This window comes from Perca flavescens, chromosome 4 (genome assembly GCF_004354835.1).
Source record: "Perca flavescens isolate YP-PL-M2 chromosome 4, PFLA_1.0, whole genome shotgun sequence".
NCBI classification, from domain to species: domain Eukaryota; kingdom Metazoa; phylum Chordata; class Actinopteri; order Perciformes; family Percidae; genus Perca; species Perca flavescens.
The window spans coordinates 12,307,105-12,330,778 of NC_041334.1; the positions used below are offsets into that span (position 1 = coordinate 12,307,105).

Consider the following 23,674-nt stretch of genomic DNA (forward strand, 5'->3'; position numbering starts at 1 on the left):
TTTTGGCTCAGCTGTACATACCAGGATGAGTTTTCATTTTCGTTTCGGTGAAGTAGCACCATTGGCCAATGGCCAGCACTCACTCATGTATCTGATTTAAAGCTTTAGTGCGTAACGTTTTGAATAAACGTCTGTTACATTCAAGCCATTGCCAAATGAGTTGCTACAAAGCTAATAAAGACTATCAGCTCCACACAACTCTCTCTGTATTTCTCAGTATGGCTATGTCATCCGGTGTCCGTGTCCTCCTTGGCTAGTAGCAAGTGCATCGAGGAGGGGCGGGGGGCTCGTGCGCGATCACGTAAGGCTTGTACGATGTGGACGAGCAGCCAGTGTTGTTGTCATTACTTAAAATTCCTCATGGGGGCGACAGAAACTACGCACTTTAGCTTTAACTGTAAAGTGTGGTCTCTTTATTCAAATGGCAAGACATTTAGCATTTTTAAATTCAATTTGCAACTTTTGTCATTCAATTTCATGCATTTTGCATTTGACAATTTAATATGCAAAGTGGGAATGCAATCCTCAACTCATTTTGAATTATTCTGACAAACAATTTGAATGAAAGCTCAATCTATTGCATTTTATATTGCAATGGTGTTTGGGGTCTCTATAAACAGTGCCCCCAGTCTATTGCATTACATTTATTTACTTGGTCACCGCGACCATTTGGTCTCTTTATTAAAATGTATAAGGCGGGTCTTCAGTTATGACATCACCCATTTATTCAGCGACAAACAGCCAGGGGAACTACCTGGTTCCTGTATGTTGTGTTCATCTTACAGCAGCAGGTGTGGCCTGCCTCTGTCGCCAGTATCGTCACACGATCACAAACTTACTACTGGGGATTTTCAGGTCGCATCTCATGGGTACAGCGGTGAATATGCTTGTATAATAATAAGCACCACATCACAGCCACCTACGAAAAAATAAATTGAACAAAATATAATCGTTGAAAGATTGCGTCAAGCTGGTAAACTCAGAGCAAAGCTCAAATAACGCTGTATTGCAAGCCCTTTAAGGTATGTTTTACTTTGCATATGTACACAAGGAAGGAGAATGACTGTAAATCATTCAAGTCCTTCAGAACATGTTGCTAGAATATTAGCATTTGTGTTTTACTTTTCCTGGCTCAGTGGCTCGGTGTTAGCAATTGTGTATTTAGGCAGTATTGTCTGAAGCTGAGAAGTCATACAGGTGTACTAATCATAGACTGTTAATAAAGTCTATGGTACTAATCCATCATACCGACTAGGGTTTGAACTAAAATTATATATTCTTATTTTGAAGTGAGAAGCCACTCACATGCTCTACACACAACCGCGCAGTATAGCATTCGCTACAGTGCTGTGAGATGGGCTAGGTGCTGCAGGAAAAACATGCAAAGTCTGTGCGTCTGTGCATGCATTCAGTGACAGTGATAATATTCATTTTCATCTATTAACTGTTATTTAAACAGTGTGTCTGGCAGTGATATTCATTTTAAACTGGATAGAGCATTTTTTTCAAGTATTCAGATTGATTTACTGAAGTAAAAGTAGCAAAACCTTTGGAAAACTATTGGAATACTGCCTCTGAATACTCTGAATACTTTACCCCTTTTAACCCTGCTGGCTCTGCATGGTCCTGTCGTGCCAAACGTGGCCTCACCTGACTCTGTTTTTCCCCGTTTGGCCCTCTTTAGATTTATTTAGCCTCTGGACTGCCTGGCTCTTTTTAGCACCTTTTGGTCCTGCATGGGTCTGTGAAGCCCAGGTGCCCTGTCTGGCTGTTATTAGCCCAGTGTTGGCCCTGCATGGCTTTCCATATCTCTCTATGGCTCTGTCTGGGTCTGTTTAGCCCCGTGTGGCCCTATACTTGGCTCTGTTTGGTCCTGTTGGCCCTGTCTGGCTTTGATTGACCCTGGGTGTCCTGCCTGGCTCTTGCTAGCTGTGCAAGGCTCTGCGTGGATCACTTCATCCCTCTTTTAGACCCGACTGGCTCAGTTTGGCCTGGTTTGGCACTGCTTAGCTCTGTGGTCTACATTCTACTGAGCTTCACACTAAAAAAGCTGCAGAACAAGAGGAGGAGGAGGAACCTCCGATGTTCCTATTGGTTTTGAGTTTTTCAGGCTCACTCTGATTGGCTGGCAGAGCGAGAGCAGGGAATCCCTCAGGGCTCTGTCTGTCTTTGTCTCAGTTTAAAAGCACAAACAGTCCAGCCAGGCCTCGCTGCTCCAGGTAGTCCTCCAGTCGGCTGAAGACCAGGCCTGAATCCAAAGCCTGGTCTGTTGCAGAGAGCCAACAGTGCAGTTGCTGTTTTCAAGACCATAAATCTCCCTGAATACTGCCAGTCTGCCGCTACATGGTCTGAGGCTGTAAAATAGGAGGTACCTGTAATATTTAGCCAAGCACAGTGAATACATTGTTCAGCAAAGTCAGAAAGAGAAACGGAGGTGATTGAGCGCTGCTGTTTTACTGAGGTAAAAAGTGTCGAGAGACTTATCGGTTTCCTTTCAGCGGCGTGTTGGAGCAGGAGGTGAAGAAACCATCTGAGTTCATGTTGCAGAGGGTGCAGAAGGAGAGCCGGCAACAGGACGAGTCAAGAGGGAAGATTGGAGGAAAAAAACAAAAAGCAGGAGTCCACAGCTGAAGAGGAGAAGAGGAGAAAGGTGAGTTTTGTTGTGAGTTTATAAAGATAGAAAAGGGGGAGGAAAAGAAACAGAAAAAGGGAGAAAATTGAGTTTGAAAGTAAAGTGTGGCGTGCAAAAACGTAGCACTGAGAGTTCAAAGTGAAAAAAGTGAAGCTGAGGTTTTCTGAGCAGGAATGAGATGAAAGTCTAGACAGTTAAATTGCAGTGGGCTGTGGAGAGCCGGCGGAGCAGAGCGGCAGCAGGGGCGACTGTGGGCGGGGAGAGAGGAAGTGTGGTCGACAGGAGGAGGAATTTAAGCCCCCATTGTTCTGAAAGAGCAGAGGCAGAGAGAGAGCCGAAGAGTCCAACAGCCGACAGACGCTGGACAACATGGACGTGAGCTCAGCCATGGAGAAGGTAGGACAGAAACGTTTACTTCTGTGTCTAATTGCATGTAGTAGATACTTCTGGTTAAAAAACTAATGAGGATGTCAAGGGTCAGAGGGTCAGTCAGTCTGATGGGATGTCGATCCTCTGTTGATGGATGTCTGAAACACTTGCCTTGGAACTTTACCGAAGTTCGAGTGAACTTCATTGCCTTTTTTTCTATACAGCATATATGTTTATTAAGGTCATAAAACCAAAGTTTAAAGCAAATTTTCCAACAAGCACCCAGAAACTTCTCACACTTCTGCTTTGATTAAGCCCAATAGTTAGACTGAACGGACATTTATTTTTCACTTCGCTATTCAGTCAGCATAGTGTTATCGAGTTACATATCTCTCTCGCCAATGTCGATTTCAGTTGGTTAAAGCTATGGAGCGTAGTTTCTGTCGCCCCCATGAGGAATTCGAAGTAATGACAACAACACTGTCTGCGTGTCCACATGGTACAAGCCCCCACCCCCTCCTCGATGCAGGTTGCTAGTAGCCAAGGAGGACACGGAGGATTAAAAAAACATGGACTCTTCTCAGAAGAGGTCATTATCTTCACTCAAGTTTCTGCGCGTGTAAGTCACAGGACGACACAATCTTCTGAACACAGCCATACTGAGAAATACAGAGAGAGTTGTGTGGAGCTGATAGTCTTGATTAGCTTTGCAGCAACTCGTTTGGCTTTTTTTTTTTTTACATCAATGGCTTGAATCTAACGGGCGTTTATTAAGATCTCGTTTCATTCTCTTTGTCGGCATCTATGGCGATAAGCAGGAATTGCAGGTGTGTTTTGGGATCACTTCCCAGAGATCCAAACCGTCGCCTGTCTGACGTCAGTCACAATTCACAAAAATATGCAATTTGCAAAAATGCATATTGCTCTGGAACCTCTCCATTCATTTTCGAGTTCCAAAGGGGCGTTATCAACGGTGCAGACCAAAATGCCTCTGCACGCAATTGAATAGACCTACAACCAATCAGAGCAATGAAAGAACTCAGCTCTGAGCGACTTGGGGCAAGCTCCGCCCCTTTTAAAGCAGGACAAAAGTACGATAGACAATAACAGATTCTTCATTAGTTTTTGATCAGCACAGCCCAGTTTTGACAGTTTGATCTGAGTTCCGTGAACCTGGTGCGTTAGACGCTGACGAAGAATGCCGTTACTTCCAGTTACTACATTACAAGCATGACGCACCTCTGTCAGTCATCGTCTTAAATCTGCCCCGTGGGAGATAAACAGATGTGATTGGCCCGTCCAGGTTCTGGATGGCTAGAAATCAGTTTGAATGGGTGGGGGAGGAAATCAGAATCAGAAAGGGCTTTATTGCCAAGTACGTTTTTTACACATACAAGGAATTTGTCATGTTGTTGGTGCATGTCACACATTCTCTGAATATTAGAAGGATAAAAAGAATATAACAATATAAGTATAAACATATACACACAGTATGTATTAATAGAGATAAAAAGAGAATGTAAAATAATAAATAAGTTAAACAGGAACGGGAATGAAATGAAACATGAGCTCTGCAGATTTGTTTGGTTTCCAGGCAGCAAAGGTGTAGCTGCACAGGGGATTCACAGGAAATGATGCACGCATGCAATGGGCATGATGCGGTAAACAACACTGTGTTGGGTGCCATTTGTTATTTGTTCTTTAGCCTTTATTAAAACAACATGAGTTAATAAACTGATGCAAGTCAGCCATCCGTCTTTTAAAGTCAGTTTGGGTGAAATCTCTCAGGCTTGATCTCATCCAATCCAGTATAAACAGCTGGAGATTTCTAATTCAGTCAGAGCAGGTAATCCATGACCACGAGGACCTGATCCTACCCCCCCCGCCCCATGCTGGGTCTGTTCTGGCGGCTCTTTGTCTCCCACAGATCTGTCCTGTAATTCATCCTCAGGTTGTCCGTCCAGAGGTCACATCGGTCTGAGGCAGATAACTTGATGGATCAGTGTCACCTGTCGGGGGTTTGATCCCGCCCGTCCTTCTTTATATACAGTACAGGAGCTGGAAAAACTGCCATCACCAGGATGGAAATAACCCCCAACATACACACACACACGCGCACACACACACACACACACACACACACACACACACACACAGAGTAACAAAACTGGGTGAAAACCCAGTATATGGCTGGACCGTGTATGGACATTGTGCTTAATTTTGACCAAATTGTAACAGGTCAGCGGTGGTGTCTATAATGTGAATATAGATATCAAATGGTCATCTAGGTCCCAGTAATATTTGTTTGTTGTGTACTAAAGTAGCACATCACATGACACAGTAAAAATACAGACGAATAATCGAGGACTGCTTTTCAATGTAATCATGCTATTTTCAACAAGTTATTGTTATGGATTACTCATCGGAAGTGTTATTGTGTAATTAATGTAACCTTGTTAAACAGACCAGATCTAGGCACACAGAGGCAGTTAATCAGCTGATTAAAGCAACAGTAGAGAACTTTCCCCGCTTCGGTCCCCCTACAGGTTGGAAGCGGAATTGTCCCATTATGTCTCAATCGAACTACAGATCCGCTAGCCTGGTCCTACCAGACTCTGGTACATTTCATTTGTACAGAGAGTCTGGCCACTCTCCATTGACGAGTGTTAACTTCCTTGAAGGCGGGTAATCTGTAAAACTATTGGATCTGCCCAGAGCCGCTCTGGATCTGCCATAACCAATCGCTAACGTTTGGTCTTGACGTCAGCTTAGCATCGCTAGCGTTCGCTTTAGCAAATCTCCTTCACCACTAACGCAGCGAGCTGGAAAATCAAACTTTTCCATCATGGCCACCAACAAAACTCAGCAAAGATTGTTCTTGCTCTGGCTTTAACTTCTGGATATTCGGCAGAGTTGCCACAACGGACCGAATGGCTTTGCTCACATTTTTTCTCTGCCGCTATTATGGAACTACAACTCTAGCACACAGCCTCAACGTCTTTGCTCTCAGACACTCCCTCTGTTCACTGATTGGACCGGCCAAAAATTTGGCTGGAGAAAACCCACGACTATACCGCAAACCCAGACGTAGTACTGAAGGGAAATGAAAATTGAGCGTAAGTACGTAGGAGGGCGGAGCCAGGCTACAGATCCGCTACCCAATCTGGCAAACTTGCATAGTGCGGTTATAGCCGGTAGAGAGCTGCAACGCGAATGAAGAAGTGCCGTTCACCCTGTTACGAGTTGACGAACCACTGAAACGATTTTGGAAACATTAATTTAAGTTACAAAAAGTTCTCTAGTGTTGCTTTAAGGGGCGATAGCGGAGGTAAAAGTCTGTGTTGTACATTTTGAAAGGGCAAAGGCCAATGGGGAAACACCGACACTCACGTCATCACTCTTACTCCGACCAATCGTGGAACTTCCTCACTCAGCGACAGAGCGACACGGCGACAGAGTTATGAGGTTGTAGGGCTGGTCCTTCGCTCTACGGTCCAGCCAAAAATCTATTTGAATTTGTATAGGAAATAATCCAAATCAAACTGTCAAACGCTCTTCCTGATATCCCATTTCTTCACACTTTTGAACAGCGATATTGACAAAGTGCTCTCTACTGTAAATGCCAGCTCATTTGTAGCATATTGTTTGATTTTGTTGTAAACTGGAGAACAACAGGAAACATCCAGGATTTCATGTGACAACGTTCTGGACATTAAAGAGGGTCTACTCGCCGCCTCTTTGACCTCCAGCTTCTTATCTCACAGCGTTTCCTGCAGTTTAACCGTCACATAGCCGACATGTTTAGAATTACTCACCGAGGCTCAGCAGAGTGTGATCCATCTACGACATACTTGGCTTATCTGACTCCTAAATATAGAGCTAACACATGTTTCCCTCTTTCTGAAGAAATACATTTCCAGTTTGGCTCATATGTATCATTTGGCAAACGCTTTCATTCACCGCAGCTAATCAATCATACTGTACTGTTCCATTTGTATTTGTGGTTAAGATAACTCCATCAGACTAAGTGAAGTGTGTCACTGATTGCCTGATAACCGAGGAGCCACACAGATTAAAATGTTTGAGCGGAACTTAATTTAATAGGTCGGTTCAGCTTTCAGAGGCCAGTTCCATCAGTGTAGAAAATGCAGGACAAATTTGCTTCAGAATAGGGACCCGACGTAGGACAGCCAAATTATGAACGCTGAAACGATAGTAATCTAATTCTCAGTAGATTGTACAAGAATTGACTACATAAATCAGTTTCTTCCAAGATACCATTACTGACAGGGACATATACGTTACTGAATGCAAGATGAAACAAGTTAAGCAGCTAAATCAACTTTTGAACAAGATATATATTATTTTATAACCCCCATTATAACCCCCCCCCATTTGTCTCGGTTGAAGACTTTGACGACCATGCTTGGTTTTCTTACCGCATATTTTCAGCCGACCTTTACAACTGTGTTAGGGCAACTCTGTGGGTTCATCCTTTCAATAGAACTAGAGATGGGGTCCCCTGGGGGCCCCTAGCAGGTAAGGTGCTGACCGTGGCCCTGCCAACGTCCCTGGTTTGCGTCCATCTGGGGAATTTAGTTGCATGTCACTTCCCCACCTTTCTCTGTCTCTTTAGCCCGTTGTTCCGTCTCTCTGGCTTGTGTGTACACAAGCAAATTGGAAACTTTTTGCACTGTTGTACAAGTCGGTCAGTGTCACAACAAGCCAACATTACATGTACCATGGCTTCTGTGTCATGACTGGTTGCAGGATGAGTAACAGGTTCAATTCATGTTTGTTTGGAGGAACTTTTGAGTCACGTCTGCTCTTCCTGTGACTCCCAACAGGATCACAGTGAGTCTACGCACTGACACGTACGCCTTCATTTCACCGGGTGTGTACTGTCTGCCTTTTCTACAGGAAGAATAATATTACATTAAAACACACACACACACACACACACACACACACACACACACAAAGAGCCAAATATGCAGAGGTTTAGCGCAATGCTCCTTTGAACTGACTTCGGAAAGGTGTTTTCATACCACTCTCGGTGATGTTAACTGGTGTCAGCTCAGTAACATAATAATAAACACACACACACACGCACACACACACACTGTCAGTCAGTGTATTCCAGAGGGATGGAAGGCGGTCTTGTTCTTCTTCAGCTGTTTCTGTTGCAGCCGTCATCGCTGTGACCTTTTCAACACGGGCCGATCAACAGCCTCTTCACCATCTAACACACACTTACACATGCTCTCTCTCTCTCTCTCTCTCTCTCTCTCTCTCTCTTCTTCACACCTCTAAACGCATTCATCTGTCCTCTCTCTCTCACCTAATGACTGCTTTGGTCGGGGTCTTTGTTTCCTGGTGGGAGTTGGATGATGTCGATGAAGGGGAAAATCTCTAAGGAATAGTTTGACATTTTTGGGACATACGCTTATTTGCTTTCTTGTTTAGAGATGAGAAGATTGTTTGATATTTTAGACAGTCTTCTTCGCAGCTTTGTTTGGGAGAAGGTGTCTTACGCCCTCATAGGCAAAGCCAGGTTTTAAAGGAATGGTTTATCCAGTTTGGTGTGGAACAACAGAGCCCTGAATGGAAGCCAGAACTTATCACCCAACATCAGTGCTGGACGTCATTAACGCTCTTGTGGCAACATCTGATGGAAATACCTCGCAGAAAAGTTCAGGCTGTTATATCAACTTATTTTCTAGTTCATTATTTTGGCAGAGCTTGTCTATAGAGAGAATATAATGTGTGTATGAATGTCTCCCTGAGGAGAGACGGGCTTGTAAATACCTGGTGACAGATGGACAGGTGGACAGTCTGTCAGCTGCAGGTTGTTTTAGCAGAACAGTCATCAGGCTTCCTGCCAGAGGCTTTAAAATGGCATTGTTTCCTAGCCTGCACACACACACACACACACACACACGCACACGCACGCACACACACACACACACACACACACACACACACACACACACACACACACAAAAGTGTACAGTGTAAAGTATGGAAGAGGACTGTGGGCATGTTCTTTTCTTTTCAAATATGAAAGGAATAAAGGAAAGAAAGGTGAGGCACAGTCAGGACAGGAAGAGAAAGAAAGAAGAGTGAGACAGTTGGAGGACACAAGCGAGGAGAAAACAGATTTAAACATTCTTGAGCTAAAGAGAAAGAGGAGATGAAAAATAGTACAGTGACGACTGATAAGACTGTTTATCCGTACTGAGATGATGTCAATGGGTGGATCAATGAGATCATCCACCCTGTGTGTGTGTGTGTGTGTGTGTGTGTGTGTGTGTGTGTGTGTGTGTGTGTGTGTGTGTGTGTGTGTGTGTGTGGGCCTACTCCCTTCTCTTCCTCCCACACTCACTGACAAAAGTTGAAAACACCAGCTCTTCTTTCTCATCCAACACTTCTTCTTATGTTTGCAGAATCATCGTCACTTGAGGCCTCTACGTTAAATCGTACAAATACTTATACGTTTTTGCTTAACTCAAGATCCCCATACTAGCCTTTTCCAGAGCTTTCACTCACATCTCACAGTCCTCGTCAGCAGAGGAAATTGGTCGAAAGGTATAGAGAAGGCTTCCAAGTGGAACTTGAGTTTAGATTTTTTTTGTCACACTATTTCACAAGTCAAGAATGAACTTTTCTTTCTATATTCAGTTTCATTTTTTATTCAGTTTCATTTAAAAAAGTCTTCTTTAATCCTTAGGAAAAGCAGCTGTGTGTCATTAAAGGAAATAGTAGTTACTACTTGCAGTAGTTGGTGAACTAATATTGCTGGCAAGCTAACCTCAAAACATGCCAGCCAGCCGAGCGGGCACTTATCAGTCACAAAAGCTCTTGAAACGTCCCGTTTACTCCCCCACTGGCATTTTGTTTAAAGGATTGTACTTCATTTAGTTCAAAAAATAGTTACTGAAGAGGTGAACAATGGCTCTCCGAGCTAATGGGCATTAAGAACTCATCAGCTTCTAAAACAAGTCGGTAATTTGCCAAAACAGCAGTCACTATAGTTCTTAGCAAACGTTACTCAAACAGGAGAAATTTTTTGGGACTATTTTCAACGATGGATTAATACACATTCACTGCTCTAGTGAGTATTTGTGGCAGCAGGCCGCTGCATGTGGGGTTGACTCTAAGGGCGTTTTCACACATACCTCGTTTGGTCCGGACTTTCGGACTTTTTAGTTTGATCCGAACCAAAATTACAGGTGTGAAACCTCCCCCGGACCGCGGTCCGAATCAAAAGACCAAATTTTGGTCCGATTAAAAAGTGGTGGTCTCGGTCCGGACCAAACTGAACCATGGTCCGGTTCGTTTATAGTGTGAAAGCATTTTTTTGGATGGTTGGGACTTTTGGACCAAATACAAGAAGCTCTGGCAGGCTCTCCTTGTGTTACAAGACCGGGGAAGCTCCTTTAAGGTGCTTAGTGAGAGAGAGTGACGGTGAATGCGTTCAGAGAAGACAGCTGTCGGCTATCAGAGCAGAGAATACATCAGCAGTTTATTTGTTAAGTGGTAAATGTACAGCGTAGGTTTCAGTTTGTCTCTGAATAAATGCTCCAGAAAGAAAGTTCCCGTGTCTTGCTTCTCAACATCACAACAAAACAAAAAGGGCCGCGGCAGTAGGGGGAGAGCAGCAGTCAGTAGGGGGAGAGCAGCAGTCAGTAGGGGGGGAGAGCAGCAGTCAGTAGGGGGGAGCAGTCAGTAGGGGGAGAGCAGCAGGCAGTAGGGGGAGAGCAGCAGTCAGTAGGGGGAGAGCAGCAGTCAGTAGGGGGGGGGAGCAGCAGGCAGTAGGGGGAGAGCAGCAGTCAGTAGGGGAGAGCAGCAGTCAGTAGGGGGAGAGCAGCAGTCAGTTGGAAAAACTCCGACACAGAGAGAGGATATGATTGGACAAACCAATCAGTTAGAAGTATCTGGAGACGTAGCTCACGTATGTGATGACGGCAGGACGTAGGTTTGTCACGTATAGATCTTCAGTGCGATTGCAAAACTGCAGTGTGAAACCACAACTTACCGGATCAAATGTATACAATGTAACAGAAACATGGACCTTGGTCCGGACCTTGGTTTGGACTTTCATGTGTGAAAACGCCCTAAGTTAGTCTATATCGACCACGTTTCATTTCCGGGATTGTTCAGGTGCCGGCGGAAATTCAGCCGGATGTCCCTCATTTCAGCAGGATGTCCGTCACCTTCCTCTTCCTTTGTGTTGGCATTCTAAACTCTGGTGGATTTCTGAGGACTATGGTTAACTGCTCCTCAGATCTCTGCAGGGTAAATCCAGACAGCTAGCTGGACTATCTGTCCAATCTGAGTTTTCTGTTGCACGACTAAAACAACCTTTAAACGTACACACGTTCCACCAAAACAAGTTCCTTCCCGAGGCTATTTTGCAGATTCCAATAAATCTGACCATGTTTCTCTCCCATCCCAGAATGCTGTGTGGAGTTGCCAGACCCTCCTCCGCATCGCTGTGGAGGAGGGTCTGGCAATGCGAGACTAACTTTAAGTAAATTACAGTGAGTGTGTTCATGGTGATGAAGAAACATGTCACCCAGTGCAACAGTGTGGCTCACTGATGTGTTTTTAATAGTTTTTGAAAAACATTGGAGCTCTATGGCATAGAGTAAGAAATGATATCAGGCTCTGATACACACACTTACTGCACAGCAAGAAAAATTTAGAATATCACCAGGCTGATACAGTACCTTAAAACGTTTTTGAAGTGTTTTATTTACTTTCCATAGTTTTTATTTTATTTTCTATCTAACCTTTTAAACTTGAATGGACTGTTCCTTGCAGGATCCGAGTTTCTATGTATAATAATTTCAATGTATAACATCATTGTGTGTTTGTTATGTGTGTCTCCTCTCAGATGTCTGTAAAGCAGAGTGCAGGAGGTGCAGCGGTGTGTCACGTATGTGAGGAGAGCTGCTCTGGATTTCAGCCACATTCTTGGAGGTACACCCCTTCATTCCTTTTTGATTTTTATTATTATTTCACTTCCTAAAAAAAAAAAAAATCAATGAAGGGAAGGAAAAGAGAAATAACTAAAGCGCTGGATACAGTACTAGTGGTTTTTCCACTCCTCCCTGCCAACCATTCTCTGCTATTAAAGGAACTTGGTTTTGCATATTTTTAGCCAATTGACTGAAGGCTCTGAGGGAAGATTTTTCTGTTTGAAGATGTTTTAATAATTATTAGGCAAACTCAAAACCACGGTTACTATACTAAAAAAACATTCTATTTTTCTTTTGGATAAATGTGACGTAAAAGGTTTCACTTATACGAACAGATGTCTTTTTTCACCGAGCTATGAACGAATAATAATTTGAAAGGGGAAAAAGTTAAACCTAGTTGTAATGAATTGAATTGTCGTTTGGTTTTGTGGGTCGTTATCAGTCATTCCATGTTTATCCCTGTCATTACAACAGATTCTCACTCCCATCTCGTCAAATACAGATGCTTGGTCAGGTGCCTTTGTCGTTGGTATTGATGCTATAAGTCTCCTTTAGCGTCATATCTAAAAGGGCTTTAGGGACAAGAAAGGGACGGTTGGGTTTAGGAAAAAACAATAACGGGACAGTTGGGTTTAGTAAAAGAAGAAAGCGACGGTTGGGTTTAGGAAACGTGACACGCGGGACACAAACCCCGGTCTCCTGGGTGAAAGTCCCGTGTTGTTTGACCCATCCACCACCCCAACCAACCTCCCTATGCAGATTTTCGGCCTTTCATACTACTCGCTACCATAGTCGCTCTTAGTGCTACGTCATCTTCAAACGCTGCGTAGCTGCTGCTCTCCCTGGTGCGTTCTACAAACATGTTGAAGGTGCGTTTTGCGTCGCTTCAGTTGCTGACAGCCACTGTCCAAACGTCCGTATTTTACGAGTTCGGAGTGATAACGGGTTGGTCATTTCATCGTACTACTTGGAAAGAAGGGAGACGATTTATTAAAATATAGCCTAATGTTTTGTTGGGGGAAACCACCAAGATGGTATAAAAAGTAGCAAAAATTATTACAAACTTCCCAAATCAATATTCAACCACCCAATTAAAGTACCCCAATTAGGCAGAAATCCACCCAATCTGGCCCCACACAGTCTTTAATTCAGCAGAATTCTCTAAAAGATGATCATGTTAGTCTACATCTTTGCTCTCCTCCCATTCGTCTTGCCCTATCTGTGCAGGAAAGCATGTATCGCCTGCGGCTGCAGCGCGGTCGACCACGCTCCTGGAAGTGACGTGGAAGATGACCAGAGAATGGGACGCCTGTTCGCAGACTCACCCTGCTCCCATTTGACAGCGAAGGTTAAAGGAGGCGGCGGCCTTCGCATCTACAAGAGGAACCGTATGATTGTGACCAATCCGGTGGTGTCGCGCAAAGACCCCACCTTCAACACCACGACGTACGTCTGGGCGCCGGCCGGCCTCAACCAGACACTGGTGAGGGTCAGCGTGGAGTACAGGAGGTTGGTGGTTGGTGTGAAGCTGCAGTAGGTTGGTCTGCAAAGGCTTGCGGAGTCACATTTTACTCGCCAGTTACCGTTTTGTTGCTGATATGAGGACACCATGACTCTGCTGGATAGAGCTTCGACAAAAATGTACAAAATAATCCCAAAAAATAATCAGGTTTTAAACAGACTCATAATGTAATGCCCTGGGGCAGACCATGTTGCATACGATAGCAAACTTTCTACTGGGATTTACCAGAATACTCATTTTATTTCTTTTTTACTATTTTAGTTTAGTTTCTACAGCCCCCTCTGCATGTGGGACAGTCTAGACCGCCCGGTTTCCATTAAAAACAAGTATGTTTCAGGTTTCACAACCTATAATTATAAGGATGACTAGTGATTATTGTGCACTGCAGTGTGGTGGGGGAGTTACAGGGGACATTACTGTGGTTCAACTTGTAGAGACAGATCCAGATCCAACACTGGGACCACTCTCCAGATCGGTCTCCAAAACTTTTCAGCATGTTGTTTGCTGTGAAATGAACGCTGCAGCACGTAGAGTCTGCTGGTACAGCTCTAGACTTCTCGTACTCTGGTGCAGTCATCTGACAACACACAGATGTGTCACTGACCACACCGGGACAGTGAGATGACAGCTGAAACACAGACTCAGAAAGTCTCCTGAACATTCCCTCTATGCTGAAGTATGGCATCCAACCACGTTAGCGAGAGGTAGCGTGGTCATATGTCTTCAGCATGTTTTCCACGCTACAATGTGAGACCAGTGTTTTCTGATTTATTTACTACAGAGTAGGGCAGGATGATTAATCGAAAAATAATCAAAACCGAAATTCGAGCCTATAACCGACATCATTTTACCTCTTTTAATTCTATTAATATTTCCGTGGCCGCCCACTGTGTGTTAATGTACTTTCCATTTAAAACATATTACGGCCGCTGCGTGTGTAGTCACGTGACTCCGCCCCGTTTACATTAAAACTTAAATTACTTTTTTATTTTTATTTTATTGTAAAATCTACAGTTGTAGATTTAAATTCAGTTGTTTGAAATATTTAATAAATAAGCATTAATTGCTATCTGTGTGTTGTTTCCTTATTTTAGAATCACAAAGATAGGATTATGCACTCTTTCATTAGAAAAAATAACCGTGAACATATTTACAGTATAAGAAAAGAAAACATTTTTTTAAATAATCGTTCAATAATCGTAATCGAGGTAACTTCTTCGATTAATCGTGATTATGATTTTAGCCAAAATCGTCCAGCCCTACTACAGAGTGTTAAACAAGGTGACATGTCAGTGGTGAGAAATGTCAGCAAAAGTGCCGAACTGAAGAGAAAAAAATAAAAAAGTGAATTGATCATGCAGTGTCATGAATATATAAAGACACATGTAGTGTATATTTCCAATATAAACTTAGCTAAAAAGGCAAAGAAAAGAAAGGCTGAAGCTGAAAAAGCATTGACTAAAAAGGCTGCAAAGGCAAGGCTGAACCACGACAGCAGGGGGAGCCCCGAGGAGATGAAACTTTCAAATCCTGCTAGCTTTTCAACATTACCAACCCTGCCTTTAATTTGGTTTCTGTTTTTTTTCAGCTTTTATCCACTCTGTCTTGATCTTAATGGTCCCATGACATGGTGCTCTTTGGATTTTTTTTATATAGACCTTAGTGGTCCCCTAATACTGTATCTGAAGTCTTGTTCTACAAAATTCATCCTTGGTGCAGAATTACAGCCACTAAAGCCAGTCCCACAATTAGCTTTACTTAGTATGTACCATTTCTGTGTCTGTAGCTGTTGAGGAGGAGAGAGGGGGGGGGGCAAGGTGGAGGGTGGGGGTGTGGCCTTGACCAACTGCCACTTTGCTCGTTTGAAAGCCATGATGTCTCTGTCTCTCTCATGGGTGGGCCAAATTCTCTGGGTGGGCAAAGCAGAGAAAGGGGAGGTAACCTTGCTCCTTATGACCTCATAAGGAGCAAGATTCCAGATTGGCCCATTTTTGCCATTTGCCCCAGTTACTTTCTGTATATTTCTCAATATACAGACTCTGGAGACATGAGTATTACAAATGGTTGTTCGAGCTGATGAGGTGGAGGTCTGTACTTTACGTATAACCATTTTATTCTATTCTTTATTTCTACTTTACTACATTTCAGAGTATTGTACTTTTAATCAAACCTGGGGTCCAAAGTCCTGCAGTCATTTAACTCTCTTGTGGGTGGTGCAGGTTGGCAGTTGCAGAACTGATCTCATAATGACAACAGCTTGTGTTGAATCTGCAGCCTGATAAATGTGAATGAATGTGAATTATATCTCAATATAACTAATGCTGTAGAAATAAAGGTAACCAGAATTAAAATGCCCCTGACGCCCTTCAGGCCATGCAGTACATGGAGCTCATCCCAGACAGTCTACGTCCCATCTCGGGGACAGATGGAGCATTGGAGCGACGCAGGCAGCTCTTCAGTCAGCTCCCTGCCTACGATCAGGACCCCATGAAGTGTCAGAGCCTTGCCAGTGAGGACGAGGTACAGTACTCTGCCAGGACCCAACATTGATTATTATTTAAACAGTATGTTAGCTAACCAATATCACTTAAATCAGTTTTTATGGCTGGAAAACAACTTCCACATAATGGAAAAGTCTGATAAAACAATGTTACATGATGACTCGTATCTCTTACTTCTCCTACATTCTCTTGTAGATGTGTTCCATGCTGCTGTTTGTGAAGAGCTACAAACAGGAGGTGCTGGGAGTTGGGGAGGTGGCCTTACCTGGTGAGGGCGGAGCTCTGAGGGAAGCAGCCAATCAGAGGACAGCAAAGGAAGCCAAGGAACGCAGCAACATTGAGACAAAGGATGCTCTGCAGCACCAGGACCACGGCTCGACCAGCAGCAGCACTGCCTCTGCTACTGGCTCCACTAACGGGACAGATGACAGCACTAAGACTGGATATGTAAGTAAATAAGGTGTCTGGCATCTTCACAGTTTAAATCCTGCTAATGTCGATTGCGCCCTCGAGAAAAAAAACATTTTGCTCTGAAAAGCATCAGGCAGATAGGAAACATCAGCAGAGGCACTTCCATTCCAATCTAGTTATTCTGGTCCAGTTTTTTCGTAGGTTTCACTCTCTTATTAAATATTTGTATTTTGGTTGTTGCACTGCTAAAAGACTGTGCAAAGCCTGAAGTCAGTTGAATTTACAACCACAGCATTTGGTTCAGTATTTCTGAAAAAGTTTTCTGTTCTTATCACTTCAATGGCCCAAAACACTTGCATTAGGAGATATGTGCCGCAATTACAGAAACGACAAAATGTAACTTATGTATCAGAAGTTAAAGTACGCATAATGCAAGGTGTTTACTGTCAGTGATACTACTATATGATTGGATCATTATCAATGATGTATTATTTTGTAAGCGGTACTTTGATGTTGTAGTTGTAACTCCTTCATGTACTTTCGGTAGTTTAATCTGTGAAAATGGATCATATTTTATAATCTGATTTCATGTTTTGTAAGTAAAATACGTAATGTAAAATAAATGTGGAAAAGTAACTTATAGCTATAGCTCTTAAATGACACATGTAATAAAGTAAAAAGTACAATATTTCCCTCTTAAATATAGTGAAGTAGAAGAATAAAGTTGCATAAAATGGAAATACCCAAGTTAAGTACAAGTCCTAAAATGTCCACCTAGTTTCTTTCCACCACTGGAACTAGATCCAGGTAACTTATTTTTTTCAAGTGCACTTTTAAAAGATTATGGACCTCTTAATGTTACCCCACATAGATTAACGACCCCACCCAGCTCGCCCTCTTTTAGTCACTAAATGTTGCACACTGAAGGTTCCCCCAGAATGCCTCACTGTAATGTTTCTGACACCACTCATTTTAAACATAAAGTTTGTTGCAGTAGTTTGGTTCACGGCCTTCTCTCACTTTCATATTCCGTCTTCTAGCGGTGCACTGGTTGCCATGGTGATGTTGCCAAAGAGAGTCCAGCTGTTTATGCTGAGCGTGCAGGTTACCATAGTGCCCTGTGGCACCCAACCTGCTTCGTATGTTCAGAGTGTGGCCAGGGATTGGTGGACCTCGTCTACTTCTGGTCCAATCAGAAGCTGTTCTGCGGACGACACTACTGTCAGACGGTGTGGCCGCGGTGCTCAGGCTGCGATGAGGTGAGATGACACGGAAGACTTTTAATAGACACTGTTGATATCAGACAGAGGAACATTGTGATCTGTTAGGGAGATAGACTGTGAGGGGATGGTTTGCTCCCCACAGGATAAAGCCTAATGACTTTGTGATCATCTGACTTTTCCTCTACCGCCACTCGGATTTTCATTTTGTCTTTCACTTTGGTTAAGGACTAATAATATCTGTAAAACTAATGACACTCTGAATCAGCTTTTTTTTGCAGTGGACATTTTGACTGGTCATAGTACAGTAGGAAAAGCACAGGTGTATTTAACATAAATGATGGCTGCATTCCACTTAGGTCCTGGTATTGTGCATGCTGGCTCACTGGAATAGCTTAATGGAACTGGGCCATTATTAATGTTATCAATTTCACCTCTGCATGTCCTACAATGACATGACAAAATGTCTGCTGTGAAAAAGGTCTATAATTCAAGTATGTGTTTGCATACCATGTACATACACAGAAATATACATACAGCTAAAAACATACAGTACTTGATTCACATCAGTACAAAGTAGGTTAATGGTTTTTTTATTACCTTTGTCTAGCTTTGCTGTCCTTGTTTCAGACAGAATATATATATATATATATATATATATATATATATATACACACACACACACACACACACACACACACAATTGGTCAAAAGTTTGGGGTCACTTAGAAATTTCCATTCCACTCCATTATAGACAGAATACCAGCTGATCTGAGTGGGTGGCTGATCTCTAATGCAATATCTACGTTGCCCATTATCAGCAACCATTCATCCAATGTTCCAAAGGCCCATTCTGTTTACTAATCTGATATCATTTTAAAAGGCTAACTAAGAAAACATTCGAGAACCCTTTTGCAATTATGTAAGCACATAATGTAATCTGAAATCTGCTGCCCTGCTTAAAAAAACAATGCTGAGCTGCTCAGCTGGTATTCTGTCTATAATGGAATGGAATGGAAATTTCTAAGTGACCCCAAACTTTTGACCGGTAGTGTATATCAGAGGTGGGAGTAAGTCACACGATTTGCAAGTCACAAGCAAGTCATAAGTCACTGTGGTCACAATCAAGCAAGTCAAGTTAAGGCCTAAGGCCTAGTCCACACGTACACAAGTATTTTTATAAACCGTTTTTCCTCCTTCGATTAAGAAAATAATCTTGTCAACACAAGGTTTAAAAATACCTCCGTCCACATGAAAACATAAAAACACTCTATCAAGTGCTGTATGGAGCATGCCAAACCAACAGCATGCCAAACCAACAGGTGGCGATTTAACCCTAACCGTTAAGCCATATTGGCCAATCAGAAGCCTGAAGTTTCCGTAGAGGTCCGACCGGGTCTCGTCCAAAACCAGCGATGATGGCAGCGAGTTCTGTGTCATTGGAGTGTTTTCATAAGCAGTGACTATTGTATTCTGACACCTCTGTTTCCGCAATATAATGGGAGAACTGTGTGCATGTATCTGTATAAATGTAACAAGCCTTGTTAGCACAGTTGTTAGCAGCAATATCTTAGCTACGTCCACTACGTTAGCTATTGCAGAGATTTGTCTCATGTAAACAAAGGTGATAGCAACGCACAATCTGATGTCAAACTAAGGAGACAGTGCGCACTCCAACGTCACAAAACAAAATCACGGTTTCACCGGCTACACGATAACAATGCAACCGGAGTTTCTAAAAATCTTCAACCTGGCAAGAGTTTTCCGGTTTCAGTAACCTTTTGGACGAACGGCCTAACCTTGTAGAAAAAGCTGCAGTTTTGAAAATATCTGTGTTCGTGTGGACAGGGCCTAAAGTAGATTAAAAAGGAATGTTTGCTTTCCAGCTACCATTTAACCAGCCAATTAATTAGCTAAAAAGATGCATTCATGCAGCTTTCTTGACGGATGAAGTTAGATGTTGAGGTGGTCGTGATTTTTAACTTTCAGACCTTGCATACCGCTGTTCTCTTTTTTAAACAGTCCACTACATAGTACTTGAATACAAATTGTACTGTTTTTGGCATACCCCCCTCTATGATGGCTGCCTCCTGCGTTAGCTTCTGCTGGTCTGCCGAGCTCTGGAAGGTTGCCAGGTCGGCGCACATTACACAAAACAAATCACCCAATTCTGAAATCATCAAAAACAAAAATGTAACACAATATCTCAAAAAAAAGCAAATATTACATTGTTTTACATTATTAAAAAGTCCTTTTGAGTCATCTGTCTCAAGTCAGTCAAGTCTCAAGTGTTGAATACCTAGTCATAGTCGAGTCGTTTATCAATGTAAGCCAAGCTTGTCTCAAGTCCTCAAATTTACGACTTGAGTCTGACTCAAGTCAAGTCGTGCGACTCGAGTTCCCCACCTCATATATACAGTATGTATAGCCTATATATTAAAAAACCTAACAATGAAATATGTATACAGTAAGACAATTTTATAAACCTCCTCAGCTATATTTTGTGTTTACTGCTAATACGCAAATACTAGCATGCTTACAGGCTAAACTAACATTGTGAACATGGTAAACAGTATAGCTGCTAATGTTGTGAGCATGTTGGCATGCTGATGTTTTATTGAGCTTGAAGCACTGCTGTGGTTAAGTAAGCTACAGCTTTACAGAGTTGCTAGCAGTGCTGTAGACTTGTAGTTTACGGAGTATACAATATTAGCGTTTACCCACTGCTAGTACCAGCTCTGCTCGGCTCGGCTTGACTCAACTCGGCCGCGGTGCCCCATCCGTTTTCTATTGCAGATTCAGTACCGCCTCATGGGTGAGGCGAGCATAGCTGGTCGTCATAGCGACGCCGCAGGAAACTGCCGTGACCTAATGCGACACACACACACAGGACGTCGAAGGTGTTTTTGATTCTCCGCTGTTGCCACAGCCAGAAGACACATTTAGTTTCAAAAGAAGCTGGAGGCAGCAAAAAAACCCACCGCTGGCTAAACTATTTAAAATTGGCGGGTTTTGTTCAGGACACCCCCAATGATGACGCAGTGATTAGTGACGATTTGGAGGTGATACTAAAAAAAGTATCTGTTAGCTCGTGCCAGGTACTTTTTTTCATAATGGAAAAACAAAAATGACGAGTAGAGTCGAGTCAAGCAGGTACCATGTAATGGAGAAACACCATAGTTATTCAAGTCATTGAAACATTATAAGCCAAAAAACTATATTTATTTAGGCTATAATTATTTATTTAATAATCTCTTCTCCCCATCCTGTTCTCCTTCCTCAGTTGATCTTCTGTCAGTCTTTTCACACGGCAAAAGATGGACGCACGTGGCATCATCATCATTACTGAGGCTGGAGGTGTGGACAAGACCTCCATGCACCTTGTCAGCACTAAGACACTCACTCTATATAGTGTCCGACACAATATGGTGTTCAGTTTTAAGACGGTTTAGTACTAAAACAGAATTACAAGGATGGGACAAGACAAAATAAAAACAGTAAATCTAATATGGGATGGCCTCTAGCTCACCCAGTAAGAGCGTGCGCCCCATGTAGGCCAAGTCCTTTGCAGCGGCCTGGGTTAGAGTCTGACCTGCGGCCCTTTGCTGTGTGTCATCCCCCATCCCCCAATCTCTCTCCCACCTTTCCTTTCACTATCAGATAAATGGAAAAGACCTAAAAAAAGAAATTTATATTAACTGTGGTTGGTCAGCTTTTTTTATATGAATAAAAGAAAGACGTAAGGATTAAATAATACCAAGTAAGTAGCGCTTAAAGTCTTTCAATGACATGTTTAGTTGACATTAAGAATTACTCTAGTGGGCTGACAGAGATGTTATTCTCTGTTTTCTGTCCAGGGACTACAGATAAAAAATTAGCTTATAGCTAGCTCTGGTACTGCTAAGGAGCTGTGCATTGTCTCTGTCGAGTAGATAAATAAATAATTGAAAATTATAGAAATAGTCCAAGTCTACATTTTGTTCTGTCCAAGGCCCTTTCTCAAGACACGTAGTAGTGGGACATAGAACGGACATTACTTATCAAAACAATATAGCAGGATGGACAGCGGCGGCCATTTTAATGTGTAGCGTTGCTATTGCAAACAAACTCATTCTATTTCTATGGTCAATGCACAGTGCTGAGCGCCAATTTCTTTTGAACTAGTCAAATGACCATGGCAAACAGTTCCGTGTCCATTCTACACTGATTCTATTTCTATGTTTAAAATATTGCATCCCACAAGTCCAGTTGATATTTTCAATATTTTAAATACTTAACACATCTTGCTGACGTTGAAGTACTCAAAGACTTCTTCACTTGAGCCTACTGGTGTTTCAAGTACTTAAGGAGATGTTTTGTTGACACAAAAGTGTTTAAAGTACTTAAAGAAACATTTGGTGGATTTATTAGCACTTAAAGTGCTGACAGTGACTGGAGCCAGATGTGCTGGTTTCAGATACAAACAGCAGCTTCCAGGATGAAGGATCGGACCTGACAGTTAAGAAAACAAATGAATAAATGAAATGGTCAAATAAAATGAGAAATAAATATATTTTGTTAACGCAAATAGAAAAAGGTTGACTTTCTGGTTCCAGCGCTTTCAACCACGTCACACAGTCTTCACCAGCAGATGGAATACACTCAGTTATCATGAAACTGGTGATGTTTAAAGTTTTTCTGAGCACTGTTGGGGTTTTCTTTCCCCTGTTGGCTCAAAAGTTGAGTTTAAAAGTTCACTTTTGACTATGGAAAGAGCAGTTTGAGGAAACAGTCTCAACTCATGATCCACTTACTTTCTCTGGAGTTTTTGACTGTTATTACACACCGTCTTCTTCATCATCATGATTCTATGACAAATAAGTAAACTCCATCTGCTAAACTAAACTAAATTTGATTTGATTTATTTCACAGGATTTATTTTGCCCTGCACAATGTAACTAAGAGTTTCTCAACTTGTAGGATAATTCAATGTTGGGTCACTTGAATGAAATACAGTATAATGTATTTGGGACTCTCTTATGGCTTTTTAAAACCAGATACATTTGTATAAATTCCCTTGACGACAGTTAAACTGTGCGGCTCATGAAAGTATTGGTTCTTAAAAAAAAAGGTTCAAGGACCAGAAAAGGTAAAGAAAACCTGATTCAACCCTGAAAGGCCTGCTTCATAATGTCATGGATTGTACATTGAAGGGGCATGCTGCAAAAAATCTCTTTGCTGTAATTGAACCTTTAAATTAAACATATTTTCAATAGAAATCAACTCATGTTTAAAAACTTAAGTCAATATACAGGAAATTGTAATTAAAGGTGCAGTAGGTAAGACTTATAAAACTAACTATTTGTCATATTTGCTGAAACTGACCGTATGTTGGAGTAGAACTACATGAAGCAGGTAATTAAAAAACAAATCCAGCTCCTCTGGCACCACCTACAGCCTGTAGGGTGGGTGTCTACCTGCGTGTCAATCACTGCTCATGCACACGCATTCATTCTCTCTTGTGGGGTGAGGGGCTTAGGAGACCATTTTGGGCTTTAGCGGAAAGGGGGGGAGGGACTGAGAAGTTGTTGATGTTCAAATTTTTTCGGCTATGTCCTGGATCTTCACAATCCTACCTACTGCACCTTCAATTGAATCTGTTCATATTTGTGTTTCACTTTTATTTCAGACAGAAATAATCTAATTGTTTGTATTAACCTTAGAGAACTGGACAGGCAGAAGACTAGAAAAGGCATATAACTAATTAGTCATTAATCATAGTTTGCTGGATTCTTTTTTAGTGTTTTTACTAGAGTAGATTTCGACCCTCTGCCTTATAATATCCCCCCACTGAAGTTGGGTCGTGTGTTTGTTGTAATTATTCAAATAGAAAGTATGGATTTTGCTTTTATTATGCCTTTTTTTTCTCTCTCTTTCTGTTTGATGTGTTATTTTAGTCAAACTACAGATCCATGTTCATTAGCATGGATCTCTGCTGCTGCTAAACACTATAATGTGTTTTAAGTTTTTTTTATTTTGCTACTAAGTTTTCTGGC

At 42.2% G+C, this 23,674-nt stretch overlaps 1 protein-coding gene across 8 annotated transcripts; it reads left to right on the plus strand.

The window, feature by feature from the left end:
* Nucleotides 1-289: 289 nt before the first annotated feature.
* On the plus strand, nucleotides 290-21,191 carry lmcd1 (LIM and cysteine-rich domains 1). 8 transcript variants are annotated; one of them, XM_028576377.1, is made up of 9 exons: nucleotides 292-2,368; nucleotides 2,499-2,650; nucleotides 2,838-3,028; nucleotides 11,901-11,986; nucleotides 13,213-13,468; nucleotides 15,878-16,027; nucleotides 16,204-16,455; nucleotides 17,460-17,678; nucleotides 20,923-21,191. In XM_028576377.1, exons 3-9 carry the CDS (start codon nucleotides 3,002-3,004, stop codon nucleotides 20,986-20,988), a joined length of 1,056 nt encoding a protein of 351 aa, XP_028432178.1. In that variant the 5' UTR covers nucleotides 292-2,368; nucleotides 2,499-2,650; nucleotides 2,838-3,001; the 3' UTR covers nucleotides 20,989-21,191. The 8 variants fall into 8 exon arrangements, with proteins under 8 accessions (XP_028432181.1, XP_028432178.1, XP_028432174.1 ...); XM_028576373.1 differs by having other exon boundaries at nucleotides 292-2,650; nucleotides 2,804-3,028; XM_028576375.1 differs by having other exon boundaries at nucleotides 292-2,650; nucleotides 2,823-3,028.
* Nucleotides 21,192-23,674: the final 2,483 nt, after the last annotated feature.